Here is a 13,955-nt window from a genome sequence, read left to right on the forward strand (position 1 = left end):
ATTTGAAATAGAGCTAATATTAATTAGCTATTAATATTGCTGATTATATGCATCTCTTTCCTTAGGTTTCTTTTTTTTTTTTTAAAGATGTTATTTATTAAGAGAGTGTGTGCATGAGAGCAGGGTGAGAGGCAGGGAGAGGGAGAGAGAGAATCCCAAGCAGACTCCAAGCTAAGTGTGGAGCCTGAGGTGTGGGGCTAGATGTCATGATCCTGAGATTATGACCTGAGCCAAAACCGGGAGTCAGATGTTTGACTGAGCCACCCAGATGCCCCTCTTTCCTTAGTTTTTGAGTATTTGATCTGTTAAATGTTGATAAGAATTATAACTTGTCACTACTAGTGATTTTCTTTTATTTCTGTCTTCTAGGTTTTGTTTTTATATAATTCCATGTTTTGATACATGCAAATTCATAATGACTTCAAATTGAAGATAGACTAGAGAACACACACATTTACATTTTTTTTTTCTTTTCAAGATTGAGGAAGAAATAGAAAAATAAATCCAGAGAAAAAAACCCCTGAGAGGTATGTCACTTGTAAACCAGAATATGATGAATTTTTGGTTGAATAAAGTACTTGGAAATTATTTAATGGCAGAACCCTAGAAAGCTTAGTGAACCTGTGGCCTTATTTAGAAAGTTGGAAGGACCATCCAAAATTTCATTTTGCATTATCCCTAATGTCAAAAGCATTAGGTGCTGGGTGTCCCAGGAGAGAGAGCAAGCCATGGGCATAGCCAAGCAATTAAAGATATGAAAAGCAAAGTCATTTGTTTGTCAGTATAGATATCTTCTAGTGTGACTTTCCTCCTGAGATAATGCTAGAAATTCAGCTCTCTGATTTACAAGTTTGTCCGTAGGAAATTCCAAAGTGGGTATACTGTGTGGAGAAAGGGGCAGTGCCTTAGGTGGCTTGTAGCTAACCTGAGGGTTTCCAGTACCTGGAGAATGGAATGCTTATCCACCATTAAAGCCTAGCTGGTTACATGGTTCTTTTCTCTTCCTGACTTCATTCTTCTAGACTCTAGACCTCTAAATGTGGTCATAATTTAGGTTCTTTGCTAGGCAAACAGGGATTCTCACTTGAACTGAGGAAATACAGCCCAGCTATCAGAATGTAACTCTGGTCTAGACCTTCATCTACAGATATGAATTGACAATCTAGAAGAATCATGCTTTTGAGGAAAATCAACAGCCCGAAAGAGGCACCAAATCCAACTGATTGAGACAACAGAGGAGGCAGTTTAATTTAGAATACAGAGTTAACTTCATATCTTTAGAGATAGTTGGGAAAATCCTGTATCCACCCAAAAAAGGAGAAAAGATGGCTGTGAAAAAGAAACTAAGTTTATTTTGATATTAAAATATGACCTTTTAGATAAAAATTCAGGAGCTGGAGTGAAGATCAAATTAGCTAGTTTAGAAAAAAATGTTTAGGGGTTTTGAGAATGGAGTAGAAAGAAAATATGAAAGAAAACTTAAAGCAACATGAAGGCTAGATTTAGGATTCTTTATATCATTTAATAGAAATTCTAATATGAATGAACAGAGAAAATGGAAGTATAGAAACAACAGAAGGAAATTTCTTGAGGTCAAGAAGGGCTTGGGTCTTTTATTCATTTATTTATTTGTAGCTTTACGCCCAACATAGGGCTCGAACTCATGACCCTGAGATCAAGAGTTGCATGCTCTTAGGACTGAGCCAGCTCAGTGCCCCCTAGAGGGGCTCAAGTTTTTTAATTGGAAAGGCCCCATTGGGTTCTGGATGTAAGACAACCATAGCTTTTTAGAAATAACAGTGAAAATAAAAAGGACTTGATAAATTCAAGAGTGGGTAGCTTTAGAGACTAATTTAAGGGCTGAATTGGTAAGAGAAGTGAAGCATAATTCCATACTTGAAAATCGGGTATCTGAAGAAATAATGGCCAACATTGAACACGGGGGAAAAGTTGGAAAGAAATATAGCTTAGGAGGGAAGATGTTAATTACACTTTAAATGTAAATTTTCACCTGTTCCACTTTTGCTCTAAGAAAAATTCTGGGGCACCTGGGTGGCTCAGTTGGTTAAACATCTACCTTCAGCTCAGCTCATGATCCCAGGCTCCTGGGATCCAGTCCTGCTTCGGGCTCCCTGCTCATTGGGGCATCTACTTCTCGCTCTCTCACTGCCCCTCTGCCCTGCTTGTGTGTGTGCGCTCTTTTTCAAATAAATTAAGTCTTAAAAAGAAGGAAAGATTCATTGGGGCATTTGGCTGACTCAGTAGAGCAAGCAACTCTTGATCTCAGGGTTGTGAGTTCAAGCCCCACGTTGAGGGTAGAATTTACCTAAGAAAAAGGAAAAAGAATTCTGTTAGAGATACATCTGCCTTTCCTGAAGCTTGAGCAATTCGATTTACTGTGAATAGTACAATTTAGTTCTGTGAATTTGACTTAGGGAGAAGAACTAGACTTGAGTCATAAAATCAAAAGGCAGTGAGTTTTTGGGAAACCAAAATCAGAAAGTAATTCTTGAAGTAATTCTTGCATATGTAATAGCTGCAAAAAGCAAAGTGAATGTGTAAGCACCCTGTTAACTTGCTCAAAAGAAAGATCATCAAAATGTCTAGGTATCAAGAGATCCAAGACGGAAATATATTCGTTAGCCCTAATTTTAGATAAATGCCCTTGCTATACCTATTAATTTCATGTGGTATTTTTATTGCTGCATTTCAAAGAATGGAAGAAAATTTTTGTGAATTTTTTTAGTTTCTCTCAAACCATTATTTCCCTTAAAACTGTATGTTCTTCTTGTGAATTCTTCCACACCGTGTTTAAGATAATGACTTCTGCAACTGGGAAGGAACTGTTTTACTGACCTTGAGATAAGAGTCAGGTCCCAGAAGTATTTTTGAGGACATTTGGTAATCGGACAAAACGTTAGGATCTGTTCATCCACACTATTAGAGTCTCAGTTCTCTGAACCATTCTGCTTATTTGTCTCCACATTCAGCTGATCTCTGTGCTTGGTTCTTGCAGCAAAGACAGGGGCAATTGCAGTTAGTTATTAGTGTGCATTCCCCACTCTTACTTAATGGCAATCCAGAGAACTCTTCTAAGTAGCTTTTGTTTTAAGAACATTGGTTTCATTCTGCTTGTCAGAATTACTTCTAACCCCACAAGGGTTACAAAGTTGAAGGATGGTCATCTCTGCTTGCAAGTACAACGTATGTTTTTTCCTGATTTAAGTTTTTATGGGGACAGGATAGAATTAAAAATAATCAGTCATAACTGTTTAATAACTACTGCTCACCCAAGTCAAAATAATATGAGTGGATACTCTCCATTTGGGCCAGAATATCTGTTAGAAAATAAATGGATAGGATGTAAAATGGTGGGAATAACAGCAAATAAGTCTGTTGTGGTAGCTGGGGTTAATATTTTAGAGCACCTTGCATATTGGGGAACTACAAGCTTTCTGAGCAAGGGAGTTGGGCCATGATCAAAGTGGTGCTTCAAGGGATCAGTGTGTGGCAGATTGCAGGAATGCCTCCTCAGTGCTTGGCCCCAGCCCTCACTAGTAACAGGCTTCCTTGTCATTTGTTGCGGGAATGGCAGCAAGGAGCAGAAGAGCCAGTGGAGAGGCTGTTTTCATCCCCTGGACCGGGGGTGGGAGGGTGGAGATCAGGAAAGAGGAAGCTGAGAGTGAGTGGTGATAGTGGAAATATGAAGAGAGGGACAGATTCCTGAGAGGTTGTGGAGAAGAAATGAAGAAGGTCTGACAACCTGAGTGAATTTAAGCAGGGAAGAAGGAAAAGGCCATAGTGGTCATGTCAGGAGAAAGCAGGGTTCTATTCTGATGAAAATATTCCACAGGCAGTCTGATGGAAGCGTTAGGTGCTACCCCTGAGTATGTGGATTTGGGGACTCATCTTTGTGTAAATGGTAGTTGAAACTATGGAATAAAAAGCAGAAGAGAAGAGGGCTGAGTGTATCTCCCTGGGCTGCAGTAAGGAGTGGGAAGACAGAGTAACCCACAGTTGGGAAGGTGAGAAGAGAAATGAGGGAAGGAGAGAGTTTTAGGATCCGGGGGATTGATTGTCAAACTCTAGTAGAAAAGCCAAGGAGGAAGAATACCTAGCAAAGGAGTTTAGTGTGCAGGTTGAGAATTCTTAGAGCTGATGGGATTGGGGTTATGTAGGGAAATTGGAGAGAGAGAGCCTTAATACATTAACGAATCCTATTTATTGCCCTCTTAATTGGCTTAATTTCAAATAGTGCTGTGGCATTATGCTTAGAAGATTCATTTACTATTATCATTTTGTAATTACACTTTTAAAGAGGTGAGACAAGAAAGAATCATGGCCAAAGGTGATTTTATTTTACTTATTTTTTAAAAGAATTTATTTATCTATCAATCAGTCATTGAGAGAGAGAGCACAAGCAGAGGGAACTGCAGGCAGAGGGAGAGGATCAAGGAGCCCCAGTCTCAGGACCCTGGGATCATGACCTGAGCCGAAGACAGACACTTAACTGACTGAACCACCCAGGTGCCCCTGGCCAGAGGTGATTTTAATAGGGAGAGAACAGTTGACAACTTAGAGCACGTATGCTTTCCATTTTCCATAGCTGAAAATCTTTTTGTTGTTTCTTTTAATTTGAAGCAGTTTGAATAAATAACATGAAACATGTCCTTCCTTGAAAATGAAAAGAATATGTCTCAGAGATGACATGTTGAAAATCTATTTATTACATTAATGTTCAAGTTTTTCATGGGTATCTAAGAAGTATTTGTATGTAAGTTTAGTATCTAAAAATAAGACCTATATAAATAAATACTGCAAACAAGTAAAACCAGAAAAAGGATAAAAGTGCTGTAGAAATTCAGAGGAAGGAGAAACTACTTGCAGCTTTTTCTTTTTTTGTAGGGAAAGGTACTTGAAGAAAAGGTCCAAGCAGAGATGATAAAGGAAAGGTGTTCCAGGTAGAAGAAATCCTGAGCTCAGTGTAGAGCTGGGGTCTTATCAGGGGACATGGGATGTTTTTGTTTGGCTGAAGTGTGTACATGTGGTGGTTGGGGAAGATTCTTGAAGGGAAGTTAGGGGAGAGAATGATGGAAAGATAGTTTGGGGCCGGAATTTAGAAGATGGCAGGAGTGTGAACTTTATTTGGAAGCAGCAGGGAGCCATTAGATATTTTTTAACAGAAGAATGACATCATCTAGCTGATGCTTTAGAAAAATGACTCTTGGGGCACCTGGCTGGCTCAGTCAGTGGAGCTTGGGACTGAGTTTGAGCTCCATGTTGGTAGAGATTACTAAAATAATACACTTAAAAAAAAAAAAAGACGTGACACTTTCTATTATTTGAAATTTTAGTAAGCATTCAGCACTTACATCATCAGTGAAAAATGATAAAAGTTAAAGAGAGATGCATCTAATTGTACCATTTAGGCTGGATTAGAAAGTGAGAGAGATAAGGAAACCAATGAGGGAAATGGCTTATGCAGCATTTAGAACAAAAGTAAACCACAATCCCTGATTAGTATTAGTGTATTATTTAATTGGTTAAGTTTTTTGTTGGTTTGTTTTTTAAAGATTTATTTATTTTAGAGAGAGCTCATGCGTGCGAGCAAGGGGAGGAACAAAGGGGGAGAGAGAGAAAGAGAGAATCCTCAAGCAGACTGTCTGCTGAGTGCAGAGGAGTTCAATGTGGGGCTCGATGCCAGGACCCCAAGATCATGACCTGAGCAGAAACCAAGAGTCAGCCGCCTAACCCACTGAGCAACCTAGCCTCCGAGGTTTTTTTTGTTTTCGTAAGTTTGGGCTTAAGTAGAAAAGGGAGCTTTAAGGTCATTGGGATGTCTTGAAAAAAATCCAGGGCAACAAGGTTCTGGAGCTGGACTTCAGAAAGGTCTGGAGCCAGGAGCTAAAAAGCTATTAGTAAACCTTCCCCTCCCTGTTCCCTCTACTTTGTTTCTCTGGACATTCACTGGATTCTTTTTTATTTTTTATTTGTAAACTTTATCTCCCTAGTCTAACCTGAAGTTGGAAAATGGCCATCCTCATCTCCTGTGTTAAAACCAAGGGCGGTAGTGGTGGGGAGAAGAGTGATCCTTGCTCCTGGTTTTTTGATTCTCAGGGATAGGACTGATTTTGTTATGCTCACAGATGAACTTATTTTTACTTTATACCTACTGCCAGTCAGCTGTGGCCAGGAGAGCATACATACACGGTGGGAACTGACTTCTCTAGATTAGAGGGTCAGTTAAGGGAAGTCAGTATAAGTTAGGCAGAATTCCCAAAGGGTGTTTACTACAGTTACGCATTTTGAATTTTTACAGTTGTTCAATGTATTGGTTGAAAGATAGCAGACTATCTAAATTTAGAGAAGTCATAGGAAAATCATGCAGAGATTTCCCCCTAGTAAGCTATAGAGTGTGTTTAAATTGAACTTTAATAAAACTGGCTACCCTTCTGGGAATATGTGTTATACAGACTGAAAGGAGACAAGAGTGCTAGGGTGCTGGAAATGTTCTAGATCCTGATCTGGGTAGTATAGTGATTATATGGGTTTATACCTGTGTCAAAATTCAAGGTGTGGGGCACCTAAGTGACACAGTTGATGGGAATGTCCAACTCCTGATTTCAGCTCAGGTCATGATCTCAGGTTGTAAGATTGACCTTGGGCTCCATGCTCAGTGGGGAGTCTGCTTGAGATTCTCTCTTTGCCCAGCCTTGATCTGCATTCTCTCTCTCTGAAATAAATAAATCTTTAAAAAATTCATCAATATGTGTATACCTAGTGTGTGAAAGCAGTATCTTAATTAAAAAGCTAGGCACAGCTGACTTATTTATCTGCCTTGCCTTGTCATACAGATGCCCATATATCACTGGACATCAGTTAAGTTCTCTTTCATTTTAGATAAATTTTTGATAGGTGTTCATCTGTCACATAATTTTGAGTGTTTCAAAAATGTAAATATGATGAGATTTTTAGTACATGATATGAAAGTAATGTTTGGTTTATGTGTTTTTCTGATTTAGGAGCTGTGACTGATGAGAATTAAAGGCCATGGATGAAGATGGACTTGAATTACAACCACAAGAACCAAACTCATTTTTTGATGCAACAGGTATAACTTGGGTCGTTCTGCTTCCCAACTACCAAACTTGGAGTTGGCTATCAAGTGGACGAATTGCTAGACTCTCATGTTGATACTCACACTTAGGTATCTTTTATCCTGTCAAGCCTACATTTGTTAAAGGGGGCATATTATTATTCCCATCCTCAAAAATGTGTTACCCTCACAGCCAACATTCACATTTTTCTCCTTAACAGCAGCAGTATCAAAACACCAGTGTTCTCCAGTTCTTCTCATCTTACCCACTTATAGCACTAAGTCCTGTTACTTCTCCCTTTGAAAATGTTCTTGCTTATAACTCTTCATTCTACTGCCTCTCCCATAGACAGGCTCTGTCATCTCCTTCTTAGTCTGCGGTTACTTTTAAATTCTTTTCCTTACCCTTAGTCTCTTTTGTCCAGCCCGCCAGTTAGAATACTGATTGTAAACTCTCATGTGGATCGTGTCATGTCTCTGGTTTCCATTACCCAACAGGTAAAGTATAAACTCAGGCCCTCCACATTCTGACCCCATCCTACTTTTAAAACCCTGTCTCTCACAAGGTGACAAAAGGAGCCCTCTGCTTCAGGAAGATGGAGTCTGACCTCACTCTCCAAACTACCAAGACTATTAAATTCATGAAGTTCTAAAAATAGAAAAAAATGTATTCGTAATTTCAGATTATCTATGATTCCAGTTGTCTAACATTACAAAGTGATTATGCTAGGCTTAATAATGTAAAATGGTTTTTTTTGTCACATTAGCTAGCTACCCTTACAAATAAAACTTTGACTATTTTCCATTGGACGTGAAATGATCTTGCAGTATATTAAAGAAATAATGATTAGCTTTATCAGGAAATAAAATATTGATGATTTAAAATTTTAACTTTTTCTTCAATCTCTAAATCCAGCGGGGTATATGTATTTTTCTTAACAACTTGGAATAGTCTTTTAGTTTACATTTGGTAACTTTGTTTGATAATGATAAATGCAAAGGTATAATTCTCTCTTCATTACAACATGGAGTATAATTAACATGCTTGAAAGACTAAGCTCTTTGGAGAAGAACGCACACTATTTACTAGCTTAATCTTGCCACAAGTGAGCCTGGGTTATGGACTAAGTGGTGGATTTAAGGTTTACTGGATTTTAGCCCTGATTGTTAACACTTATGGTGTTTGTTTATCTTTGAGCAAGTCACTTAATCTGTCAGGGCCTCCATTTTCTTGTCCTAATAATAATGAAACCTCTCATTACAGTTTTTCAGAACACTTCCCATACATTCCCATTTGATCATCACAACAGTCCTGTGAGGTACGCATGGCAGATACTACTGTCCTCATTTTACTGATGAGGAAACCGAAACTCAGAGGTTAAATGACTTGCCCAAGGTCACAAAACGAATAAGTGAATGGTACTCTCTTAGATTTTGTAACTAGTCTTCTTGCCACCAAATGCTTTCATCTTTATGTCTACAAAATGGAGATTATAATGATCTGTTGCTGATGTTAATATTGAGAATATGGAAAACAAAGGAGTATAAAGCATTTTGTGGAAGTTCCCTAGAAATTAAAGCGAACATATTCTTTATTATTTCTAGATGTAATTAAAATGGATATTAACTGGCTATAAGAATTCCTGTACTTTAAATGATATTTTGGCCCTTGCTGGTCATTTGTGTTTGTTAAACAAAGCCGTATGTCTCTGAGGACCTAGCCAGTGACACAGTCATTGAGTTAGGCAGCTGCTTGGACTCAGCCTGATTTGAGTTATGTCCAGAAGCACTAATCAACAGAATAGTGTTTTCGGTTAAGACTTCTATAAAACTTTCTTTTTTCTAGATCAAGATCCAAGATACTGGATTTGTTTTCTTTTATCTTCTATTTTTGGCAAGGGTATTTGATTTTGATTCCTATTTGTGACATTCATTCAGATTAATATTTACAGAGCACCATAATCTGTGCAAATTGTGTGATCTTGGTGAAGTCATTTAATCTCAATGGGGCTTCAATTGATTCAACCCTCTACCTTTATTCCTTAACTGCAGAGTGCACTAAAGTAAGGTTTCTTATATTCTGAAGAGCTGCCTGGGAAATTGGGATATGGGGAGACAGGAGGAGGCTGGATGGAGATGGAATACCCTGGTGAAGTCAGGGCAGGCCCCATTCCAGCTAACCCTGGCCTCTACCGCCCCGGAGCAGCTGCACTTTAGGCATCTCATCTATCCACAGAGACTCCTTAGCCGGTTGTCTTTTCTCTGTAACTGTGGCCCTCTTTTCATTTATGCCTCGATTGTTTTATATCCTACATTCAGAGGATAATTTCTAAATTTCCATAGTCATAAATGGAGGATATTGGTGAGATACTGTTCTAGAACAAAGGGGAAAAAAGGGGTAAAAATGGAAGGGAAGTAAAAGAGATACATGTGAGAGCTGGAAAGAAGAAAAAGTATGAGTTGAGAAAGAGATGGAGCAAGAAGGAAACAAATGAAAACACATATAATGAAAAATGGCATATTTGTCACCTGAACTTGAGTTACTTATTTTTATGATCATCCCTATGCATATAGGTTTAACTTTAGTGAGCCTGAAATTTTTACTTTCATGATGTGTGTGTGTGTGAGAGAGAGAGAGAGAGACTGGCTCAGTTGCTTTGTTTTTCTGTATTTCCATACCTATCACTTGATTTGGAATGAGAATAAAAGTTCTTGTAGTAAAAATTTTTGTTTCTGATACGATTCAAAAATAGATTCCCTCTTCTTTAATCTGTCTTAATGTTTAAGAAAACTGAGGAGCTAGTCTGTTTTACTGGTAGGAATTAAATAACATTTATATTATTCGAGGTAGTCATGCACATCTAACCAAAATTTGTGATTTTAATTTTTTTTTCTTTTAAGGAGCTGATGCTACACACATGGACGGTGATCAAATTGTTGTGGAAGTACAAGAAACTGTTTTTGTTTCAGATGTTGTGGATTCAGACATAACTGTGCATAACTTTGTTCCTGATGACCCAGACTCAGTTGTAATCCAGGATGTAATTGAGGATGTTGTTATAGAAGATGTTCAGTGCCCCGATATCATGGAAGAAGCAGATGTATCTGAAACGGTCATCATTCCTGAGCAAGTGCTGGACTCAGATGTAACCGAAGAAGTTTCTTTAGCACATTGCACAGTCCCAGATGATGTTTTAGCTTCTGACATTACTTCAGCCTCAATGTCTATGCCAGAACACGTCTTGACGAGTGAATCTATACATGTGTCTGATGTTGGACATGTCGAACACGTGGTTCATGACAGTGTAGTAGAAGCAGAAATCGTCACCGATCCTCTCACAACAGATGTCGTTTCAGAAGAAGTATTGGTAGCAGATTGTGCCTCTGAAGCAGTCATAGATGCCAATGGAATCCCTGTGGACCAGCAAGATGATGACAAAAGCAACTGTGAGGACTACCTTATGATTTCCTGTAAGTCTTGGGGTACAGTGATTGTCAAAGGTATTTTTGAAGGCTGTATTTCCTAACTTACATCAGGGGTGAAATTTTCTTGACTTCTATAAAATTAAACTAAATTTCATAGACCTACCTGCATTGTTGTTTCAGTTTGGAGCCTGTAAGATTACTCAAAATTAAGAGAAGTGAAATGGTGCAGAGTAAAGAGTCGTTTCTCTATAAGGACACAATAGAAAGATGAGATTTCTTCAGTCTAGAAACAAAAAGATGTAAAGGAGTAGAACTGAACTTTCTGAAATCATGAAGGATGTGATTAGGCTGTTACGAGCCTCTATTAGAATTAGGAATCCTCTTAAAAAGGAGTTCAACCTAGAAAAAAATGTATAACCAAACTACTTATGTTCTCGTAAATGGATGTACAGTGTTAACTTATTTACTACCTGTGTACTCTACTTACATGTAAAATGCCATTTATATATCAGATAGCATGGAAAAGAGCTCTGGCATAGTGTTGAAACATTGAATGATTGATTCCAAAACATGATTTCAAGTATGATGGACTCATAGTAGGGTATGGAAGAAAAGTAAGATGTTTTGGAACACACTTGTACATTTTTAACTTAACGTCTGGAAGGATAGCTGTGTCTTCTTACAATATATATCTTGATGCCACTTTCAGAGATAAAATCCTCAATTGGATAGACCACAGTGCTGACCCAGTATGGGGATTCTTGTGCCTTTAAGAACTAAACTTCAAACAAAGACTCAGACTATTTGCTTACCTAAAACCACAAGACTATTTGGTTTGCTTGAATATCTATTATAATACAGGAATTTCACATAGCATATATTGGAGTCCACCAGCATTTTAGGAAATACCTTTTAAAAGTTCCAGATTTTGGAAATCCAAGAATTCTTTATGTGAAGAGGAAGAAAACGCCTTCGTTCAACGCATGTGTTTGGGCTCCCTACTCTTTGTTAGACATTGTTCTAAGTAGTGCAGATATGGATGAGTGATAAAAAAGATACAGAAAACCATTGTCTGTAGAGAGCTTACAGTTCACTGCAGGAGATAAAGATAGGTTGCACTGAAATACCGAGGTGTGACCAAGTTGCTGTGGAGACAAGATGGAGTTGCTGACCTTTGTACTGAAGAATGAGTACTAGTTTTACCAGGTGAAGAGGGGCATGAGTTGGGAGGGAGCATTCCAGGCAAATTGTATTAGTATGTTAAAAAGTCCTGGCCTTTGCTGGGAATGATGGGAACTTTAGGATGTACTTGTATATCTTTGTGTACTTTCTGGTTAATTGATTAGAACAAATTTCTTGAAATAGAATTGCTGGATCAAAGAGTATACACATTTATAACTCTGGTGATATTGCCTCAATATTTTGCCTAATGATAACTCCCCCACCAAGTTTATGAGAAGATCCATTTCCATCCACAACTGACCAACACAGGGTATTTTTTTTTTAAGATTTTATTTATTTATTCATAAGAGACATAGAGAGGCAGAGACACAGGCAGAGGGAGAAGCAGTCTCCATGCAGGGAGCCTGATGCGGGACTCGATCTCTAAACCCCGGGATCAATCCCTGAGCCAAAGGCAGACGCTCAACCGCTGTGCCACCCAGGAGTCCCCCAACACAGGATATTAACTTTCCTTTTTGGTTTTTGCCAATCTGACAGGGAAAAATAGGGTAGCCATTTGAAGTTTGAATTTATTTTAGCAAGATAATTTCGGTAGTAATACAGAATAAGAAGAGATGGAGAGACTAGTAGTAGAGAGTAGTTGAAATGGTTCATTTATGAGATAAAGAAGATCCTAAGTACTTTCATGGGAATGGGGACAGAAACGGGGAACTAGATTCAAGAGAGTTTTTAGGAAGTAAAATGGATGAAATTTCATAACAGAATAGGAGTGGGGATCTGAGGGAGAAAGAATTCATGGAGGACCAACCCTAAGCTTTCTACCTGGAGGATTGGGTGCCTGGTCATGCTATTACCTAAGAAGTGGAGGAGATTTGGTGGAAAGAATATGATTTAGAACCTGTTAGAAGTTTGAGTTGCTTGCTGGGGACGGTTGATGGATATTTTTTCTCGGTAGTTGATAATACGAATTCGGTGCTTTTGAAAGAGTTGTGGCTCGAGGAAGAAATTTGGGACAACAGAATATAGATAGTATCCTATGTGGAAGTGGGTGGTGGTTCCTCAGCGAGTGCTTGTAGAATAAGAGTGTCAAGTATGCATCCTTTGGGTATTTAATAAGTATGTGGAGTAGAAGAGCCCATGAAAATCAGGGGGTTTGAGGAAGAGAAGGAGGAGAAAGATCTTTATTTTTTAAAAAGATTTTATTTATTCATGAGAGACACAGAGAGGCAGAGACATAGGCAGAGGGAAAAGCAGGCTCCCTGCAGGGAGCCAGATGCAGGACTCCATCCCAGGGTCCTGGGATCGTGCCCTGAGCCAAAGGCAGATGCTCAACCACTGAGCCACTCAGGCGCCCCTGAGAAAGATCTTTAAAGAAATGTTTTTAACACTGCTAAAGATGAAAAGAATTCCTGGAAGTGTCATCACTGAGTAGAGAGAGTGGAACTGTTTAATTGAGCAATTAGGAGATCATTGGTATCTTAATTAAAATAGTTTGAATAAAGCATGGCCAATGGAGAAGAAATAGAAGAGATGAACCATAATGGATTGAGAAGTTTGGTGGAAGTGAAGTAGGTGAAGCAGTTTTTATAAGTGGCCATTTTGGTCAGTGAAGGGACAAAAGAGGCAAGAGTACAGCTTTTGATGTTTGGTTGGATAGTGAAAGTGTGTTGAGCATATTTATAGTCTTATTGGTGCAGGCACAAACCGTTGGATGGAGACTAAAGACAAGGGAAAGGTTACCAGATGGAGCAGTTCCAGAGAAGGGGGCAGAGAATGAGGTCCAGGGCAGCAGAGGGGGACTGTCCAATGAGGCCTAGAGAGGAAGAGTGAGTACCCTGTCCAAGACAGGCAGTAAAAGGAGCTTTAGAATGATGGGAGCAGGGTGCCTGGTGTGTAGTCAGTTGATAGAGCATGCGACTCTTGATCGTGGGGTTGTGAATTCGAGCCCCACATTGGGTATAGAGATTACTTAAAATCTTAAATTTTTTTTAAATGTTGAGAGTGATTTTCTTTGTGCAGCAAATTCACTTGCCAATATAGAAGGAACTGCAGAGGTTGGGTGGAAAGCTGAAGAATACAGCTGAAAAGGTGAAAAGCCTTATTATTAAAGGGAGGAACCAGCGCAGGAAGCTTAAGAACTTACAGGATAGATTATTTAGCTACATTGAGGGGCTGGTTGAGATTCGGAGTCTGAAGTTTATATGTAAGATGCACCATTCAGTATGAAAATACCATTTTAAAATAAGACTGC

The 13,955-nt window shown here is 38.8% G+C and overlaps 1 protein-coding gene across 4 annotated transcripts in view; it reads left to right on the forward strand.

Moving 5' to 3' along the window:
- ZFX (zinc finger protein X-linked) overlaps positions 1-13,955 on the forward strand; it is a 57,532-nt gene that overhangs the window by 15,682 nt on the left and 27,895 nt on the right. For 2 of the 4 annotated variants that reach the window (XM_055337843.1, XM_055337846.1), the window contains exons 2-3: positions 7,023-7,111; positions 9,998-10,567. In XM_055337843.1, the coding sequence (XP_055193818.1) occupies positions 7,051-7,111; positions 9,998-10,567 (631 nt within the window). In that variant the 5' untranslated portion in view covers positions 7,023-7,050. Of the gene's footprint in view, positions 1-478; positions 528-7,022; positions 7,112-8,351; positions 8,416-9,997; positions 10,568-13,955 lie in introns of those variants that run through there. The other 2 variants (XM_055337845.1, XM_055337847.1) reach the window with 2 other exon arrangements.

This window comes from Nyctereutes procyonoides, unplaced genomic scaffold (assembly GCF_905146905.1).
Source record: "Nyctereutes procyonoides isolate TBG_1078 unplaced genomic scaffold, NYPRO_anot_genome, whole genome shotgun sequence".
Classification (NCBI taxonomy): Eukaryota; Metazoa; Chordata; class Mammalia; order Carnivora; family Canidae; genus Nyctereutes; species Nyctereutes procyonoides.